Raw genomic sequence first — 21,025 nt, forward strand, 5'->3', positions numbered from 1 at the left:
GGCATGGGGGCAGCTCACAGGCACTGGGCGCTCGGCGCTGCTCCAACAGGACACGCGCCTGTGCCTGGAGCACAGCGAGCACTCACTGTGACTGGGGCTGTCACTGCTGCTGTTAGAATGAATCAGTTTAACCCTCACCACAACCAAAGCCCCTCCCACTGTCCACGGAGGAGCCCCTGACAGCGGCCGAGCTGGAACTCAGAGCCAGGTCTCCCCAACTCCCTCTCTAGCACATGAAGATGGACAGGCCCTGTTTCTAAGCCTCATCAGCCTTGGAAATGCCGCTCTCAGAGGGAAAGACGCTGGGGGCTCTGGGTGGAACTGAGGCCCCAGGGAACACGAGACAGAGGCCTGGGTCCTGACACTCACTCAGCAGCTCCTTGACTTGGTATTTCTCAACGGCCGCTCTCAGGGCCTCCTGGAGCTGGACGTCTCGCTCGATGAGGCTCCATTTGTGCATGAGGATGAGGACATCCCTGGTGGACAGCACGGTCTCGTTCACGGTGAAGCGGTTCATGTCCTTGAAGGCCTGCAGGACAGTGGCCCTGTACCTCAGCACAGAGCCCAGCGCCTCGAAGAAGCTGGTCAGCTGGGCGGAGGCCAAGGCGGGCCTGTGGGGAGCCAACGTCACAGAGTGAACAAAAGCTTCCTCCTCGTCCTGCAGCCCAGGACTGGGGTGGCTGCCGGTCAACACCACATACCCAGAGGTGCAAACAGTCCATCCAAGGCCCGGGTTTCACTTCACAGCAGACATGGAGCGCGGGCCCCCAGCACATACGACAGGAAAAAGCAAGCAAATCCAGGGGAGGCAAAAAGGGGAGCGGAATCTGACCTCCATCCCGGAGACAGAGAAATCTCCTGGAAACCAGGGCTAACCGGGAGAGCAAGGCAGAGAGAGCCCAGGGTTAGGGTGCCAGCCCCCTCAGGAAGCAACTCAGGACCCCACTTCTCCACCTCACGAACACTCAGACGTGAGTGAAGAGGCCCAGGAAAGCCCCGGGACAGCATCGCCACCCACTGCCCAACACGCCAGTGGTCACTGGGGGAACAGGTCCCTCTGAACCCCAGGAATTTAAAACTCAGTACCATCTACCCCACACACTTTTATAATTACAATCTTGATCTCAAATAGCAATCAGTTCTCAGAGACCAATGTGCCTTTCAACAAGCCCAAAACAAGAACCGTGGCTATCCAGCGTGGATTTACAATTTACTTCAGAACACCGTAAAACCAAATGCCCTGCTCTTTACCAAGAAAGTTTTCATTCTGAGCTTACTATCCACTTGCTATTGATCTTCTGGTTCCAATTAGCATATTTCTGTTCCCACATCAGAAATATGAGTGCACACAGTATATTTTCTCTAACACAAGGGAATCTGAGAATTCAGCTCTCTTAAGGAAATCAAGAGCATTATTCCAAGGGGTCAGAGGAAAATACTGAAATTTCCAAGAAAATTCATGGACGAGTAAGTGTGCAGGCTAACGAAGGCAAAGGAAGCCTAAGCACCCTCACTCTCTTAGGTTAAGGTCATGGAAATACGTTCTTTCTACAAGACATCGCTTAGAGAGCTTGAATCAAAACACCAAGATAGATGCTCTACCTGCTAAAAACGGTCCGGGACGGCATATTTCAGGTTCTCAGAGTATGTTAAGCTCTCAAGGTCTTGAAAGAAGCCTCATAAAGTTGAAGTGGAAAAGAGGAAGCAGCTAAGATAGGTTTCCTGATGTCACCCACAACTGACAGCAGCCCTCTGGCCTAGTTCACACCAGACCATGGCCCAAAGCCCACTTGCAGAACTGTGACCAAGGGCAACACTGAGAGGTGACGTCCACAAGTGGTCGACACCAGGGTCACGGTGGCGGGCGAGGGTCTTACCTCAGGTGCTTCGTGAGCACAATGAAAACATAAAGGAATTCATTGACCAACTGCAGGGCGAGCAGCTTCGGGGGCTCCTGGGGCCCAGCCTTGCAAGGAGGCTGGCTCTCCCGCTCCACTCCTTTGTCCCCCAGGTTGGTCACCCACAGGGTGTGCAGCAAGGAGATTATGTTGGAGAGCAGCTGGGTCTCCAGAAACCTGAAACCAAAGGGGGAATGCTCTCTCTGTCACATTCTCTCCTTTCACTGGCATCTTCTGGAAGGGGTGGGAGAGGACCACGGAACAGACTACGATGGTGGTGGTAGCACCAGGCAGTGGCTTGGCAGGCTCTTCCCCTCCCCTAACAATTGTCTGCTCATCCCCCCACTGCAGCCCCCAAACAGGCCAGTATCCAAGTAAAACTGGGTGCCTGTTCCACAGATGCAGCTTCAACAGAGGGCAGGCCCCGCTCTCCCTCCTAACCGGACCACCACCCTAAGCCCCCACCAGAGAAAGTGCTGGAGCCGCTGCAGTAGGAAAGAAGAGCTGTCCCACCCACGAGAACAACTCGACTTCTAAGACATCAATAGCCAGGAACTGGTAATTAGCCAATTATGCCTTTTAGAAATCTGAAACAGTCTTGCAGCTAATGTCCAAAGACAGCCTAGGTTTAGGCTATTACTTTATTTTAGAGAAATTTCTAAAAATACGCTTTAAAAATGCACAGGAGCCTAGATTTCCCTGGGCTTATGACAGTAGTTAGTTCTCTGAAAGACAGAGCCCTCCCCCCAAGTGCCGTCCACGGAGACAAGGTCCTTGTCTTTTCAGACAGCCTCAACCTTGGGATTATGAGGAATCAGAGCAGATCACACTGTGGACGGCACTGCGTCCTCCCCACACCTCCCCAGATTCACATGGGGAAGCCCAACCCCCAGTGGGACTGCATCTGGAGGTGGGGCCTCTGGGAAGAATGAGGTTTAGATGAGGTCGTGAGGACAGAGCCCTCGTGGTGGGACTAGTGTCCCGATAGGGAGGGGAAAAGCCACCGGAGCTCTCTCTGTGTCCCTGCACGTGCGCACATGCGAGAAGGCGGCGTCTGTAAGCAGGAAGATGGCTCTCACCAGAACCCGACCATGCTGCCCCTCATCTCAGACTTCCGGCCTCCAGAACCGTGAGAAAACGAGCTCCTGCTGTCTGAGCCACCCCGGCTGTGGTCCGCTGGTACGGCAGCCTGAGACAACGAGGCCAACACCCACTCCTGCCCCTCGACACGACTCCAGCGCTGCCCTTCACAACGCGCTTCAGCACCTTGACCCTGGGCAGACCGTGGAGCGCTGGGTCCCACCGACGCCCGAGGGACCCAGCAAGCGTTCCCGAACCTGGAGGCCTCTTGTTTCTCCCCTAGGGAGGGCTGCAGGCACAAAGCCTCAGGCAGACGCTGCCACTCCAGGGGAGGAGCCTGCACTGTGCAGAACACACAGAAAGGGCGGCTGGAGGGGCCTCCGCAGCTGGCGCTGTCATTCCATGCAGACAAGACACGCCAAAGGAAGATTAAAGTGAAATGCCATTTTGGCATCACCAGAAGGTGGCTTCCTAGGCACAGGTGGCATTAGAGGACACTGTCGGGCAGCATGGACTCTGCTGGACATTTCTCGTCGACATGAAAGCTAGCAGGAGACATCAGTGTCTCTGACCCGCCCTCTTTCCACCTGACACACACCTCTCGCGCACGAGGTGCTTACTTGCTCTCAAGGATGTGTAAAATCCATGTCAAAAGGCTATAGTCCCGTAGGAACTCATAGGCAGACTTGGCATCCCGGGCAGCATTCTGTAGAATTTCCAGAATCCAATTCTGAAAACCCAAAACAAAAAGTTACTTTTCAGTGGGAAAACCTAACTTATAATCAAAGGAACAACTGAAAAAATGCAACAGTATGTTACAATTCCAGGTGACGGTTGCATGTGAAGTTTGCTTTGCTGCCTTTCTAAGAGTAAAGGCTGTGTAGGAACTTGCCCTTCCCCACAAGAGACAGAGGACGCAGACCTCCACAGCAATTGCCGGGCCCCAGGGGGACGCCCACTTCCATCATAAGGAACCAACCCACAAGCAAAGACGCAGCATGGAAAGCACATGGCCCAGACATGTGGCAGCCTGAGCTGGAGAGAACGTGGACCCACTCCCAGCTCAGCCAGGAACTGCTGGCGGCCCCTTTGGTCCAGTTTTCCCACCTGGGAAAGGCAGACATAAAGACAGAACTGCCACTTCAACTGTGATTGGGTGCTTTCAAATTCTCACAGGCCATCAAAAATAAAACACCAGCATACTCAAATTCAGTTTATTCAAACGTGTTTCTTAATCCCGACTCACTCCTATTCACCCGCATTTTACATGGTATCAGAAATGAAAGCTGACCAGGCTAGGCAGTAATCAAAATACCAAACGCTGGGGGCTGCCTTGTGCCTGAGTGGTTAAGCTCACGCTCCACTTTGGCAGCCTAGGGTTTCACCAGTTCAGATCCTGGGTGTGGACCTAGCACCGCTCCTCAGGCCACGCTGAGGTGGTGTTCCACATACTACAACCAGAAGGACCTACAGCTAGAATATACAACTATGTCCTGGGGGCTTTGGGGAGAAGAAGAAGAAAAAAAAAGATTGGCTGTAGATGTTAACTCAGGTGCCAATCTTTAAAAAAAAGAAAAGTACCTAAAGGCTCCCCCTAGTCACTTCTTCCAACTCTAATGGCCTTTGGACGCGCACGCAGGAGCACTGGCCCAGGGAAGGAGCTGACGTGCAGGCTCCCCACCAGCGGCGAGGCCGCAGCTCCAGTTTCAACTCCCGACTCCCGACTCCCAGCTGGGTTCGAGGACCTACAGCTTCTGCGCGTTAAATGAAATTCTGGGGGCTCGAGAGTGTCTGAGGCAAAGGCCCTCAGTCACTGAGGGGGTAACTGGTTTCTAGTTGTTAGCCAGCCCCACAGGCTCAGGATGACAGATTAGCCCCTCCCTCTCCACAGGCCTTCTCATCAGCCACGGCACAGTAGGGGGCCACAACGAAACGCATTCATCAGAGGACAAATGGCAGTGAGAGTCAGCAACGCAGCCTGCACCCCGCGCAGGCCACATGGAAGGCACCCATGGATCTCATCTGCCCTCAGAGAAAGCGAGGGTCACGTCAGATTAGTAGGTCGCTCATGTCCAGGCTGGGATTAGAATTCACATGGACTCGACTTCAGAATAAAACCTTACGAAACAGCCCTTTCCGTCTCCCACAGCCATGCAGGCCGCCTACCTGGGCCACTTCGTCACACAGTGGGCTGCTGAAGAAGGACAGGATGATGTGGAAGACCCCTCGCCGGGCGCAGAGCTCATAGCAGTATTTGTCTCGAATCCCCTGCCGAAGAATTCCAAACAGCCACTCCTGTTCCGTTTTTTGCTGTAACCCAAGTGAACAGGAAACTTGTTAATGAAGTTTAAGCCTTTTACCTGACAACTCTTCAAACACCACTATTCTCAAGTCGAGGCAAGACTACGGCACAGCAGCCCTGACCTCCCGTCTGATTATATTAAAAACCGTCGATAGCACCCTTGACTGCTTTCTTCAGGTCCGGAATAAAGGACCAAGTCAAGTTTAAACACTGCACTGTGCGGATGCAGGCAGGTGTTCTATAAAAACACGTTTAATATTTAACCCAGGGGCCGGCCCAGCAGCACAGCGGTTAAGTGCACACGTTCCGCTTCAGTGGCCCGGGGTTCGCCAGTTTGGATCCCGGGTGAGGACATGGTACCCCTTGGCAAGCCATGCTGTGGCAGGCGTCCCACGTATAAAGTAGAGGAAGATGGGCACGGATGTTAGCTCAGGGCCAGTCTTCGTCAGCAAAAAGAGGAGGATGGGCAGCAGTTAGCTCAGGGCTAATCTTCCTCAAAAAAAAAAATTTAACCCAGTGATTCACCGAGAAAATATAATGAGAATGCCATCCAACTGAGACCTCTGAAGCAGAGGTTTCCAGGCTGAAGAACTACCTAAGAATTAACACGTGGAATGAAAGGCATTTCTGCACACGAGCCAGTGTGCACGTCTACTTTTCCTGACCTTCTCGCTCTCACATTGCTTGTGCAATTGTGCTGGCTGTGCAGCCAACAGCATTAGTAGGAAAAGATCAGACCGACAGCAGAGGCCAAGGAACCCAATTCCGGAGTCTCTCCGGGACCGAGGACTTGAGAAGCACTACCTCGAAGTCAGAGCTGAAGAAGAACTGGAAGAAGCCGGGGACTTTGCTCATGTTCAGGTACTCGTGTGACAGCAGGAACTTGTTGATCTTCAAGTACATGTGCTCCTCTGGGAACAGAGGCAGACAGTCACTCACAACCAGCACCAACAGGACACCCCATGGTCTAATGGAGTCAGGGGTGAGGATGTGGGGGATGAGACATAAACTGATGCCCCTGGGGAGCTTTCGTATAAGCCAGGTGAGTAGTTCTCGAATTAGAACGCGGTAAGACACCTGAGTTGCACACTGCATACAGGCTTTCTCTCATGGTTCCGAAACCACTGCAGGAGGTCGAGTCTTCCAGAGACGTCGCCCCTCCCTGCTTATCAGCCTGCAGCATAAGCTCCAATCAGCTGGTGGGCAGCGCGGGTCACACACAGCACAGGGCTAACCCCCACAGCCACCGGCTTCTCACCGAGGGGAACCGCCATGGCAAAGGGGGCTCAGACGCGCCCTGGCTCACGTGGCTCTGGAACGCAGACACCTCCTCCCCTCTGCCTCACCATCGTGTCACGACCTCCAGTCTGTCCACACTGGCTGCAGCCTGAGCGCCCCCTCCACTGCTGCTGCCCAGCACCCTTCACCCCGACACCAGGTCTGACGGGGGACAAAGCTCATCTAGGTGGCACAGACAGGATGGGAGGCCAAAACCAATCACCATGGCCTCTGCTAGGATGTCTTCTCAGGATCGTCTTTTTCTTTAGAGTCTACAAATGCCTAATTACTTCCTTTCCTCCCATTATTTCTAAAAATGATCTAGGAGCAGATGAAAATCAGATCTGAATTCTAACAGCAACTCGACAAGAGACTAACTGTGGGGCCTTGGACAAGCTATTTAATCTTGGGGGCCTTCAGGTGGGGTGCTGTTTCCTCCTCTGAAAATGACCACATTACACTCAAAGAACTCTGTGGTCCTCGATGGTTCCAACATTCTATAATTTTCCACTAATAAAAATTTTTTAAAAAACCGACCTTATGAGGGACTAACTTCTGCACACACTACCTCAGCAGTGGTGCCCCGCTGCGAGCAACCGAAAGGAGCCGTGTTACAGTATGGGAGGGACCTGCACAGTGACGCACAGGCCAAACAACTTCTAACTAAGGACCCCCCGAGCTGCGGTGACTGTGACTTCTGAGCGCGGACCCGCAGCTGCCTCTGAGTCAGGCACCCCTAAGTGCTCTCCTGTGCAGGAGCGATGCCCCCTCGCAGAAGCCCGCGAGCTGGGGCCATGATTTGCTTTTACCGTAGCTCTATGCCCCTCCAAGCAAACACAAACACATATTTCTTCCTCCACCACGCACACTGTTCTGCACCTTGCTTTTTCACTTAATTTCTCTAGACTTCATCCCCTAAGGGCCCATAAAGAGCTTCCTCACAACCATCGTTCATTGACTGTCCCCCCCGGGGAGGACCCTGACACGTCCATCCTCATGCATGTGACGGATTACACCTACAGGAGGAACACCGACAAGTGGACCTGCTCGGCTCCAATACTTCAGCCTCACCACACCCCGAGTCTACCAGCGGTACCTGGTTTCAAAATCTGCAGGGCTGCTTTGGCGATGAAGAGAGTCAAGGTAAAGGTGAGCCTCATGTTCTGAGTTCGGATCCCGTTCCGGACTACGTCCAACAGGTACAGTAGCTTAAACCAGGAAAAAGAAAAAGACGGAGGAGCAGTTTCAGAACAACTGTGACCGGCCTTGTCTCATGCAGCCTAACTACAGCTCTGCACGGTAGCCTCTCCTCGCATCCCAGGGGCCACCAAAGATGACGCTCACAACACCTACATCCTTGCTTGCTCATCTCAGAAGTGCCTCTCGCTTTTTCTTGAGGAGCCAGGCATGTGCCCAAGGGCAGGGAGAACCCCGGCTCCACGGCCTGACCATCCAGTCTCCTCTCGTTCCTATCACCCAGGGCACAGGCTGCTGAGGCTCAGAGTGTCGCAAAGAACAGCCACCTTAACTACCGAGTTTAGACCAAAAACAGAGTCGACAGAAATTAAACCGCTCTGACCACCCACCACACAACAGAGTGTTTATAAGGGGACACCTCTCTCAAATTCCTGGGGGAGGGGACCAGAGGTAGCCTCCAGCGTCATTCCCCAAGAGGGAACAGACAGTTATTCTTTATCAGAGGTCCCTGGCAACAGGCTTCCGTGTTCGTCAGGAAGCCTTCTAGCAGGCAGGTGGGCAGCCCGCTCTCCCAAGCCCTCCGCCCACTCTCAGCCCCACTCACCTGGGACTGCTCGCGGAACCGTGCCCCCTCCACGTGCGAGTAGTAGGCCGCCAGGACAGAGTAGGCCGCGGCTCGCATCTGCGGGTCATAGCTGCTCAGGGCCGCCACGGTCAGGCCCAGAGCATTCGAATCCAAGAATTTTCGACAATCCACTACAAATTCTACAAGAAATAAAACACAGCATTGAACACAACACACACACACTATGATCCACAATGCCTGTGCAACATGGCAAATTAAATTTCCCTTTGCATTTTGCCAATATCAGCTATGTGTGCTAGATACAAGAAATGCAAGTCTCTCTCCAGCTCCCCTTGTCTTCTGCTGAAGTTGGATTAAAGACTATCTTCCCTTCAGTGACAATAATTACCTTGCCCTCAGCTTCTAAGATGCTTGCAAATCCTAGCCAGGATAATTTCATTACTGCTCACAAAAACCCAACGAGCCAGAGAAGAATGAAAGTGCCATTCAGACCTGAGACACGAGATGCCGGGGGCCCAGAGAACATAAGTGGGGCGTCAGCAGAGAAAATTGGCTCCCCATTTCTACCTCATTCAGCCTGCTGCCTCTGAGCTCTTGCCTATGAGCACTGCTAAAGAAAGTACGTAAGGCCATGAAGCTGGGAGTTTCAGACAGCACAAACCAGTCTGACCTGGCCCACCAATTCACAAAGGATTCACCGACATCCATTCTGCAACCCTAGTTCTTTCTTCAAACAACACAGTCTCACAGAAGAGCAGCTCACCAAGCTTGAGTAAAAGCTAGAGTCTAGGGGCCAGCCTGGTGGTCCACGGTTCGCAGGTTCAGATCCTGGGTGCAGAGCTATGCGCTGCTCATCAAGCCATGCTGTGGTGGCATCCCACATACAAAATAGAGGAAGACTGCCACATATGTCAGCTCAGGGAAAATCTTCCTTAAGCAAAAAGAGGAAGACTGGCAGCAGGTGTTAGCTCAGGGCCAGTCTGCCTCATCAAAAAAAAAAAAAGAAAAAAAGCTAGAGTCTACAGAATCTGCTGGCTGACGTTCATTTGTCACCTGGGAGGTCTTGAGAAACTCACCATCACTCCAGGAGAGGATACGACAGAGACAGAAGGTCAGATAATGACAGGACACACCTGACCACATCTTAAAGGTCTTGATTATCACTAATAAAATTCAGAACACTTCAAATCCTCTTCAATAAAAACCCAGGCTTTTTTTACAAGATATATACTGTCAAGAAAAACCTCAGAATAGAGATAAGTCATCTTGTTTAAAAAAGATTAAGTATGGTTTGGTCGTGACAATCACCCAAAAAGATGTTCTTTAGAATGAGTGACTGGTGACTGAGTTAAATTAGGAACCAAACACCAACCAACTGACATTACTACCCCAAAGGAGTAATCTTGGAATATGCTATCAAGGAAAGATACACCACTGATAATATTTTTTTAAAGATTTTATTTTTTTTTTCCTTTCTCTCCCCAAAGCCCACTGGTACAGAGTTATATATTCTTTGTTGTGGGTCCTTCCAGTTGTGGCATGCGGGACGCCGCCTCAGCGTGGTCTGATGAGCAGTGCCATGTCTGCGCCCAGCATTCGAACCAACGAAACACTGGGCTGCCTGCAGCGGAGCGCGCGAACCCAACCACTCAGCCACGGGGCCAGCCCCTCACCACTGATAATATATTTAAAAAGTCAAACTCTTTTTTCCGCTACTCTCCCCAAAGTTAGACTTTTAAAAGGATAATGTTGGCAATTTAAAAACTAAAAATAACAAGAAAAATTATAATAAATCAGTTACTTCTCCTTAATCCAAACAGCTCTCATAGCCAAGTAAGTCTCCAAATGGATGGCTGTCCAAAAGTGCAGAAATCACTTCAAACTGTAAAGTTTCCTCCTCCCCCTCAGAAGCTGCAGAGCTCCTTGGAGCTTCCACTGGCATCCTACCCAAGGGTGGACCGACGGAGGTGGGGCTGCTTGTATACAGCTGCCCTCCTTTGTTTTGTTCAGCTTTCACACCCTATCAAAGAATAACCAGGATTTCCACTTCCGGCCAAGAGAGTGATAGGAACCAGATTTACCTGTCCACCTGAAGCAACTGGAAAACCAGACTCAAGAAATGAAATAAGGATTTTCAAGACATGGGACATGAGGCAACAAAGGACAGTGATCCCTGAGAGATGGGAAACAAACAAGGTGAAGCTTTGACCACCCAGCTCACAGCCTGGAGAGCTTCTAGGTCATGGCACAGGGAAGGCAAACCTAAGCGGAGACTGGAGGACTCTGAGCTGAGGAGACGGAGCAGGAGGCCTGGGGGGCCAAGGTGGCCACAGTTCCACAGCAAAGTCCTGGAGAAGACAGGCCCCTGAGAGAGCCCCATCTTCAGATGAGGGCCCATCCACAAGTGCGTGCGAGGAAACCACCTGAGGGTGGGAGCAACCACCCGAAAGATGGGAGGAGACAACCCCAGTCTCGCACCGGGTTGGAAATTGTTCCTGTTTCCACAGCCGGGGGCAAATCCTCGCAGTTCATAGGGTTAGATGGAGTGCTCAGAAAGACTCCACCTCAGCTGAGGGGCAGAGTACAACCCAGACTAAACGTTGCTCTGGTCCCACCTAACAGAGCTTAAAAGCAAGGCTGGAAGGATTAAACTGCTTCCAAGTAACTCAAACGTGCCCTAGAACGAAGCTCAGGAACGTTCACGGGAATACAAAAACATCCAGCACCAAACAAGATAAAATTCACGTTTGGCTTCCAATAAAAAATCACCAAGCATTCAAACAAGCAAGAACACAGCCCATTATGAAGAGAAAACTCCACCATTCGAAAATGACCCAGCTATGACAAAGATAACAGAACAAGCAAAGACATTAAAACAGTTATTGTAACTGTATTCTACAGGTTCAAGAAGCTAGATCAAAGATTAGTGTGTTAAATAGAAATATGGAAGATATAAAAACCGAAACCAAGCTTCTAGAGATGACAATTGAAATGCCTGAGGTGAAAAATGCACGGGGTGGGATTATCAGAAGATTAGACATCGCAGAAAAAAAGATCAGTGAACTTGAAGATAGCAATAGAAACTACCCACATTGAAACACAGAGAGAAAATAATTTAAAAACATGAACAGAGCATGACTGAGCTGTGGGACAATTTTGAGCAGGTTAACTTATGTGTATGTGGAGTCCCTAATAATATTTGAAGAAATAATGGACAAAATTTTTCCAAATTTGACAAAAACTATAAATCTACAGAGCCAAGAAGCTCAATGAACACCCAGAGCACAAGAAATTTAAAGAAAATCACACCAAAGCACAACATAATCAAATTGCTTGAAACCAGCAATTAAAAAAAAAATCTTAGAAGTAGCCATATAACATACAGAGGAACAAAGATAAGAATGATGGTACATTTTGTGTTTGAAATTATACAATCCAGAATCAGGGAAGCAACATCTTTAAAGTACAGAAAGAAAAAAACCTGTCAACCCAGAATTTTATAACCCATGAAAATCTTTCAAAAGTTAAGCCTTTTGGGGCTGGCCCCGTGGCCAAGTGGTTAAGTTCACGTGCTGCACTGCAGGCGGCCCAGTGTTTCATTGGTTCGAATCCTGGGCGCGGACACGGCACTGCTCATCAAACCATGCTGAGGCAGTGTCCCACATGCCACAACTAGAAGGACCCACAACGAAGAACATACAACTATGTACCGGGGGGCTTTGGGGAGAAAAAGGGGAAAAAAATAAAATCTTTAAAAAAAAAAAAAAGTTAAGCCTTTTTTCCATAAAAAAGCTGAAAGAATTGATCACCAGCAGACTTGAACTACAAGAATTCTTAAAGGAAGTATTTCAGGCAGAAGGAAAATGATAGAAGATGGAAATCTGGTTCTACACAAAGGAATGAAGAGAATCAGAAATGATAACTATAGAGTAAATATAAAATCTCTTTAAAAGATAACTGACACTTTGAAGCAAAAGCAACAACATACTGTGGCTTTACAGTATGTAAAGTGCTTCTCTTCTCCATGAAGTGGCATAACCTCACTTGTCGGCAGACTGCAATAAATTGAAGATGAATACTATAAATCCTAGAGCAAGACACACACACACACACACACACATTCTAGCTAAAGGCCAACAAAAAAAAAATAAAACAGAATCAGATCAATAATCACATTAAACGTAAATGGTGTATACATTCCAATTAAAAGGCAGAGATGGTCAGATTGAATTTAAAAAAGCAAAACTCAAATACATCTGTTTACAGGAAACCACTTTTAATATCAAGATGCAGATTAAAAGTAAAAGGATGGAAAAAGAATAATCAGAAGACTCTTGGGCTCCAAAAGCTTATGCACTAAATTTTCTCATTTCTAACAAGTGACTATTTTTGGTAGGAGGAGGGAAAATACCCAATAGCTGAAAAAAATAAATCAAACTATAAAATTATATTGTTTTGGAAAAGATGAGATGTGTTTAAGATACACCTGCCTACCTACATAAAAAATACACATAAATGGAATACATTTGGGAAAGAGAGCAGTTTAAACATTTAACATTATGCTCACTAAAAATAGCTAGTATTCACTTGGCTGGGACATTTTTAGTAATCACTGACATTCTCTAAGACAAATGGATTTTCCACGCATCTAGGAGGAAAAGTTAGTTTCATGTTCTGTGGTCATCTCTGTTAGTCTATGAAGTCTCGGCTTTGTAACACTTACAGAAAAGAGCTGCCCTTGGGTGTTAAAAATCTAATAGGCTATTAAAAAATAGTTGTAACTGAAATTCTCTCTTTTTCAAGAACTTCAGAAATAGCAATTTGGACTTCTGATAACAGATCTTCAGGTCAAAATGGCTTAACCAAGACAATTATCAAGGATTAAAATAAAAAGCACCCCGTGTTTTACAGGCTCTAGTAGCAGTGCAACTGTGCTGTCGAGACCTCTCCCTCACACCTCCTCTTACACAATCTGCTCAAATGCGGCCTGGCAGGTACGGCTCATCACAGCAAGGAGGCCACAGAGCCCGTGCTCCCGCAGTCTGATGACGAGGCTCAGAGAACCATCTCCCTGTTCTGTGGCATATGTGAATTATGAGCTGAAGATTTCAGCCCAGTTCTATAGAGGACAAGAATTTGCTGTGGGAAAAGCATTTGTCACTGCCCTTGCTACAGCCTTGGCTGGCCCTGGATCTCAGCCAAGGACTCAAAGGGAAGCAATAAGGTTAAGAAAACAGGTTCCCATTTTCAGCAAAAAGCTGAAATGGAGCAGTGAGACTATAGTTTCTCTGAGGACTGGCAGCCACACATAAAAACTAACCACATGCCAATTTAGGATTGCCAAACGTTGAGCAACACTTGGACTCAGGTGCCACTGCAGGAAGCAAAAACACACTGTTGAGAACTTCTGCTACACACAGTATGGATGAATCTAAAAATATAACGTGGGCTATATGGAGCTTGACACAAAAGAGTACACAGTGTCTAATGCCATTTACACAGACTTCAAACACAGGACACTGGCCCCTACATAAGAGGGGGAAAGGCTTCAGGAGCTGTGGATTATGTTCTGTTCCTTCATTTGGCTGGTGGTTTCACCAAAATTCAAGCCATACACAGGTGATTTGTGCACGTTTGTATATATTACAGTTCTATAAAAGTTTATTTAAAACATCATTCATGCTGACTTCTCCACAAGGGCAAAAGCAAAAGGAAGAATAAATTTTTTAAATAACATGAAAAAAAGATTCCTGACTTAATTCAACCACAATAAACCTAGCCTACACTGGCCATTATGCTGGTTCGCAGATTTCTGTTCTATTCAACTTATCATTTTACTGATAGGAATTTTCTTCTCCTTATGAACTGGTATGTTTCTTTTTATCAGACCACAAAATTTGTTTAAAACATTATGCTCCCATTTTTTGTTCTGGATGACAAGTAGTCCAGAGCAAAATTTAATGACCTAGTTTTTCTTTTGTTTTTTAATTTTTGTGTTTCTATTTTTCTGTCCACCTCTATGCTTTTTAACGTTTTCTACTTCCATGTGAATAATTTTAGCATAACCAGTATTTTAAGATACTGCAAATCCTTCTTAGGGTAGACATGCTCTGCAAAATTTTCTACCTGAATTGTACCCATAAAATATAAAATAGGCTGTACGTGGAGATTTCCCTACTTGAAAGACCACTACTAGTTATCTCTCTTCACAAAAGCCCTTCCAGAAACTGTCCTCCCCACCCAAAAAAGGCAATATTCAAGATTTTGAGAAAAACACAGTGTTCTGATTTTACTGTTTTTCTATTAAGTGTTTTCCAAGGCTTTGCCTTCTGTCTCCTAAAAGCTCTACTGAGAGATGGAACAACAGACTAAATGATGTGTTATAATCTGCCAAAGTTGCCTCATATTTTTAGACTGTGGAAAATCTATTTTCGTGTTTGATGAGAAGCAGACCTAGCCGGCACCGCCAGGGCATGGGGGATGAGAGGAGCTCCCGGCCACACGCTGGACGTGCCTCAGTTAGCCTGCCATGAACGGTCACCAGGGCAACTAGGACATCTGCTCATCATCACCACAGTCGGACACTGGCAGGAGATGCCCCTACTCCCCTGCAAACAAAATCCAGCTCAGCCACAGAACAGTGTTCGAGGAGAGGGGAGCTACAGCAACACGGGGCTACTGACGGGAAATCTCTGAAAACCCAGCCCTCGCACAGCCCTCTGTAGGAACACTGAAGGGCAGCCGGGAGGCTTAGCAAACCTGTTCATGAGTAGGAGCATCTGAATACAAAAAGACAATTTCAAGTTGAAAAACAGAGAAAACAGAACAAATAGTGAGACACGGTCTCCCAGTGCATGCAAAGCCATGAGGCCATTAGGTCAGCAGGAAGGAGCCCCTTTATAAAGGCATCACCCTGGCCGTGCCCATGAGTAGAGACGCAGAACACATGCCTCCACTTGTCCCCCACATCCTGCCACTGTGAGTCCTTCCCTGCAGGCCGTAAAGAAGCAAGCCAGGAGGCCAGCCAAGTGGTGTAGTGGTTAAGTTTGTGCACTCTGGTTTGGCAGCCTGGGTTCGCAGGTTTGGATCCCAGGCACAGACCTACACAACACTCCTCAGCCATGCTGTGGTGGTGTCCCACATACAAAATAGAGGAAGATTGGCACAGATGTTAGCTCAGGGTGAATCTTCCTCAGCAAAAAAAAAAAAAGAAGCCTAGGAGAATGTGCAAGGAGCTGGGCACACACGTTCCCGCTGGCAGGAGGAAACGACATGCAGAGGCCAGGTGGGAGGGAGATTTTCACTGCACGGCCTTTGGTACTGCCTGAATTTTGAACTGTGAATATATTATCTAAAGTTAAAAATTAATTGAATTAAATTTCCAATTCTGGGAAGACGGAGTAGACACATTTTCTCTATTCTCCTATTAAGAGGAACTGAAAATCCCAGATAAATATAAGACGACTTTAAAAGGTGGGAAGGAAGCAGACCAGGTGGAGACCTCAGGTGAGCTCCCTGGGTTTCCTTTCTGCTCCATGTGCCCTAGACCAAGAGCTAAGAAAGCCAGCAACCCAGAAACACGAATGGGCACACGTGCAGCAGAACAAACGCCCACTCTCTCCAGTCTCTAGACAAACGGCTATAAAAGGAGCAGCCTAGTAAGACAGAAAACCTCTAGACAGTCACTGCTCTACTCCAGCCAAACACCCCAGAAAATACTGTGGCCCCCACCCCTACCCACGCCAGCCAAGGTGGAGTGCGGAGCCTAGACCTCCCCAGGCTGTGAGACAGAGCCCCACACCCCTGCTGGGGAGGCGGTAGAGAAGGCCGAATAGGGAGGTGGGGCTTTCCTCCCCACTGGACAGCGGCGAGGCCCTCCTGCGCCCGACTGCTAACAGAGGAGGCCTTGTAGAGAGGAAGGGCAAGGCTCCTGCTTGGCATCAGTGGAGGCCGAGGGAGGGGCATAACGGCCGCTCCTGCCTCTCCCAGCCAGGAATATCAGCGCAGGCTTGATCCATAAAGGGAAAAATTGATAAACTGGAGTTCACCAAAATTAGAAATTTTTGCTCTGTGAAAGACCCTGTTAAAAGGATGAAAAGATAAGGTGGGAGAAAATGTTTGCAAACCACATATCCCACAAGACTACTATCTAGACTACATGAAGAATTCTCCCAACTCCACAGTAAAAAAAGAAATCCCGTTAGAAAACGGGCAGAAGACATGAAGTGACACTTCATCAAAGAGGACACACAGGCAGCCGGCCCCGTGACCGAGTGGTTAAGTTCACGCGCTCCGCTTCGGCAGCCCAGGGTTTTAACGGTTTGGATCCTGGGCGCGGACGTGGCACCACTCATCAGGCCATGCTGAGGTGGCATCTCACAAGCCACAACTGGAAGGACCCACAACTAGAATATACAACTATGTACTCTGGGGGCTTTGGGGACAAGAAGAAGAAAAAAAGGACATACAGATGACAAATAAACCACATCATGTTTCACACCATTAGCCATTAGGAAAATGCAAATCAAAACCCCAATGAGGTATCGCTACACACCAGCACCCAAGAACGCCCCAGACCAACAGTCCTGAGGACCTGGGAATCAGACCTCGGTCCTCCCCAGTGGGCACATGCACACGCTGCCCCCCACCCGTTTACCAGACTCCCACCCTCAGGCTACTAGACACAAACGCCATTTCAAAAATACACTTAAACCAAGAGAAAGTCAACCCCAGCAGGCTCTCACTTGTTCTCAAGGATAAAATCTCTCATTTCTGTTGGTATTTGACTACTATCCGGTGATAATTCGGAAAAGGCTCCTGTCCCTAAGAAACAGGAAAACATCAAGGACATAGGGACACTCTCTGGTTTTAAAATTATAATTGTTTTTTAAAAGAAATCTCCATATATTCAAAACATTAACTGTTAACTTTGCTGAAAATCACTGGAATGAAAAGGTAACACGGCAGCTGGGTATCCTTCAAGGATTAATGAGTATCCCTCAATTATTACGGTAATAATTCCCACGAGAAACCTGCCTTTGTGAGGGCCCTGTGACTATGCCTGAGCCACACACAGCAGGAGCTGCTCCCCGCCCCCGCCCTTCCCAAAGGCAGCAACTACCTGGCCTGGTCAGTTCACTGAAGAGATGAAGGAGGAAGCAGGGGTCGTACAGGCCATCGAGCTCCACTGTGCTCCTGTCTTTAAATACCGGCTCCTGTGTGTCCTGAAACAGCCCCAAACAAACAGAAACGCGCAGGTCAACCTCACAAATGTACTACCACGTGAGTACTTACCCACTATCTCTAGAGTTCAAATTATTCTGAGCATTCAAGAGCATAAAATGGCCCTGTAAAAAAACAGCGCTTGTACTTGAAATGGTATTTTTGAGATTTGCTTCAAAATAGTCTTTTCTGGGGAGTTATAAATGAAACCCGCATGGATAACTGTTGAAGCGGGGTGACGGCGATGTGGGGGTCCTATCTCTGTACCTTATATATGGTTGGAATTTTGCTTAAGAAGTTAACCATCCACCAGAAAACCAGGGCTTGGAGTTTACAGAACACTCAAGCCGAGGGTGCAGGTGGAGCCCTTGAGGGGCGGGCAGAACAGCCCCCGCCCGCAGTGAGTGCTCCCTGATGGCTGTGCCCCGGGCCTCGCGCACCTTGGGGGGCAGCAGCCTCCGGTTCTGGGGGAAGTGGAGGATGGTCTTCATCATCCGGTCCTGATCCAGCAGGCGGAGGATGTCCCCGACGCTCGGCTGCTGCCACAGTGACTTGCCCAGGCTCCGGCATGTCTTGTGATGCTCCACAGCCGCTGGGCCCCATAGCAGCACCCTAAGGCCAGAGGGGAGATCAGACTGGTCCCCGGGCCCCACCAGGAAAAGAACTGATGATGATGATGATGACGCTAACAACCATGATAGAGAGCTCTGTTGAGCAGCTAGCACACGCCAGGCACTGTGGTGAGCAGCTTACGTGTGTTCTACCACTTAATCCCCATCATAACTTAGGGGGAAGGTCGGGGTGATGACGACGCCGACGCTGACGGGGAGGGCGGGGGACAGTGCTGGGGATGATGGAGGCCAACACTGATACAGAGCTTATGATGCGCCAGGCACTACTCTAAGCTCTTCATGTGCATTAATTCACTTCATGTGTACAATAACCCCAAAAGGTAGGCACCATTATCATCCCCATTTTGCAAATGGGGGAAAGAGGCACAGAGAGGATTAAGAAAGTTGCTCAGCTGGTCACTTGTCTACTAGTTAAGCAGCAGAGCTGGAATTCAAACTTAAGGAGTCTGGCTCCAGAGTCTAGGCTAGACCACAGTGGCAGAATCCCGGCTGCTCAATGACACTATGCTGACACAAACCTCTGCCTGCTTACACGCAGCCATGAGCAGAGCAGGTCTGCCCGCACAGCCGTTCAGCTGTCCCCACCTCGAGAGTCCACCACATAAACATCCCTACCTTTCAGGCCACCAACCTCTCCAGAGAGATCACCTTGCCTGCAATATGACACAGGCCTCCTTTTTCCTCCCCATCCTTCTCCCTGCTACCCTCTGCCACCACTCACCCCCCCACCACTGCTGGAGGATGCTCCCCCAAAGCCCAGCTCTGATGAGGGCCACTTCTCTGCCCCCAAATGTCTATCAGCACTCTGCTGTCTCCCGGATGGAAATGGAAACACTTCAGTCTGGTACTTACCTTCCTTACCACCAACGTGTCTGCCTTCCCACCTTTTCCTACACGTAACGTGTGACGAAGATAAGCTGACCCACTCACCATTCCCCGGATGTTCTGCCCTCCCACCTCCCAGCCGCCACAACGCTGTTCTGTTCCCTCCACCAGTGTCCCAGGCCCCTCCGCCAACCGCACCTGCGTAAGATCCCTCCCTAGCCTTCCAACGTCACCCTGTCCCCAAGCACTCGCGACACCCCCAAAGAGAGCTTGCTCTCATGGGGTCCTGTAACAGCCCGGTCACACCACGTGGCATGATCAGAAGCCAATTTAAAAAGAGTTACATTTATGACAGTCTGATCCCCTCAGCAGACGGAAGACTGTCTTCCTCCTCTCAGTATTCCCGGCAGTGCCGGGCCCAGCGCCTTGTAAACAGCAGGTGCCGAAGGAACATCGACTGAATTAAATACCTCTAAATAGAACTATTCTAAATACAGACTCAGTCTCTGCAAACGCAGAGTCCTTAGGAGGGTGCCCCTGCTGGCCGCGGTTTCTAACAGGCAGGCAGCTGAGCTACTGGATCCACCAGTCCTGGGACTGCGGCCACTGACTGGCCTGAGGTCCGTCCACTGACTGTCTATGGAGTCCCCGGGCGGCCCCCTAACTCAGGCTGCGGATGGGACGTGGATCTGAGTGAGGAGACACTTCTGCTCCGAACTGCACGGCGCCCCACGATGCCACATCCTCCACGCACGCTCGCTTCTCCTGGGAGCTGGAACGACCCTGCCACAACCAACTCCCACCCATCTACGTGGGGGGCAGCCTCGGGTGACCTTCTTTAACCTCTAAGGGAGACGCTGTCCTGACTTTCTCACTGCAAGAGAAACGGCCTCCACATGCTCTCCTCTCCCTGAGGTCGCAGGGCCTCTGCTCTTCCAGAAAGGGTACGAGCGGCGTGGCGCCAACTCCAAAGGAACAGAGTGGGAGGCCGCAAGGAAAGGGAAAGGGAACGTTCATCCACGACCCGGGCGTTCCTCAGAGAGGGAACATGTTTTTCTTTGCTGGCTTTCTGGAGAGAGGGGTGGCTCCTGAGCTCGCACAGCTTTGATGTTGAGCATTGCACAATGGGACTCGTTTGCCTCTCCCCTGCCGAGCTCTCCCGGACTGCTGTTCTTAGCCCCGTTAGCTAGCTTCCCGCCTTAACACCAACCTCCCCCTCAGCAGTGTGCTGGGGAGACGGCAGGGCGCTGGGCCCCAGGGACCAGGAGAGGAGGGCCGAGGGTAGCCGAGAGAATCCGCGGGGCCTTCCGTGTCCAGCTTCCCAGGACAGCACCCCTGGGAGGGGCCATCGCAGAGCCACGGCAGGGCCCACGGCTACAGCAGCAGCCCAGCCCCTAGAGCCCCAGGCTGTGCTGGCCAAGGGGCTGGCGGGCAGCCCCAGGAACCCGGGAGACAGACAGACGGACGGAAAGGAAAGAGACAAACCCAGCCAGACACAGCACACAGACAGACAGGCAGACAGTGGGATTACATCTGGTCAGCGCCCCTCACTCTTTTCTCCGAGTCCTCACGTCACAAGTCATGCCCATCTAGAGCAGAGCGTGAAGAAAACCTTTCCAGAACAATCAACTAAACTAGATGAGAGGAAGCCGGGACGGGAGTGAGGATGGTGCAGTCTGTCGCAAGCGCGCACCCGGCCATCAGCAGGGTGGCCTGGCCTGGCCTGGCCGCTGCCCCTGCCAACACATGCTCTGCCGGGGGCACCCTCCCGGAGCAGCCGGGGTCTCCGTGCAGCCTGCCCAGCCTGAGATCAGTGAGGAGCGGGCAGGTCCCTTCCTGCCGAGCCCCAGAGCCCGCGCTGCCCAGGCCACACTCACCTGAAGTCCACGAGGCTCAGGCGGTTCTGCTCGTACGCCCGGAGGAGGAGCAAAATCTTCTGGTCTGCAAGTCACCCAAGGGTCCCTTCAGAAAGCGGAAGCCCGCGCCGCTCCTCCCAGCCGGCCTC

At 50.1% G+C, this 21,025-nt stretch overlaps 1 protein-coding gene across 5 annotated transcripts in view; it reads right to left on the minus strand.

The window, feature by feature from the left end:
• URB1 (URB1 ribosome biogenesis homolog) overlaps window positions 1-21,025 on the minus strand; it is a 69,420-nt gene that overhangs the window by 2,523 nt on the left and 45,872 nt on the right. The window contains exons 28-38 of one of the 5 annotated variants that reach the window (XR_011432993.1): window positions 20,898-20,961; window positions 18,004-18,175; window positions 17,463-17,565; window positions 8,360-8,520; window positions 7,655-7,766; window positions 6,085-6,191; window positions 5,145-5,288; window positions 3,599-3,708; window positions 2,978-3,320; window positions 1,878-2,075; window positions 370-529 (exon numbers count right to left, since the gene is read on the minus strand). Coding sequence is in view for 2 of the 5 variants with exons in the window: in XM_001498676.6 (XP_001498726.3) it covers window positions 370-611; window positions 1,878-2,075; window positions 3,599-3,708; window positions 5,145-5,288; window positions 6,085-6,191; window positions 7,655-7,766; window positions 8,360-8,520; window positions 17,463-17,565; window positions 18,004-18,175; window positions 20,898-20,961 (1,413 nt within the window). In the remaining 3 variants the exon portion in view is untranslated. Of the gene's footprint in view, window positions 1-369; window positions 612-1,877; window positions 2,076-2,977; window positions 3,321-3,598; window positions 3,709-5,144; window positions 5,289-6,084; window positions 6,192-7,654; window positions 7,767-8,359; window positions 8,521-17,462; window positions 17,566-18,003; window positions 18,176-20,897; window positions 20,962-21,025 lie in introns of all 5 variants that reach the window. The other 4 variants (XR_011432992.1, XR_001379856.3, XM_001498676.6 and 1 more) reach the window with 4 other exon arrangements.

Source organism: Equus caballus, chromosome 26, assembly GCF_041296265.1.
Source record: "Equus caballus isolate H_3958 breed thoroughbred chromosome 26, TB-T2T, whole genome shotgun sequence".
In the NCBI taxonomy this organism is placed as follows: Eukaryota; Metazoa; Chordata; class Mammalia; order Perissodactyla; family Equidae; genus Equus; species Equus caballus.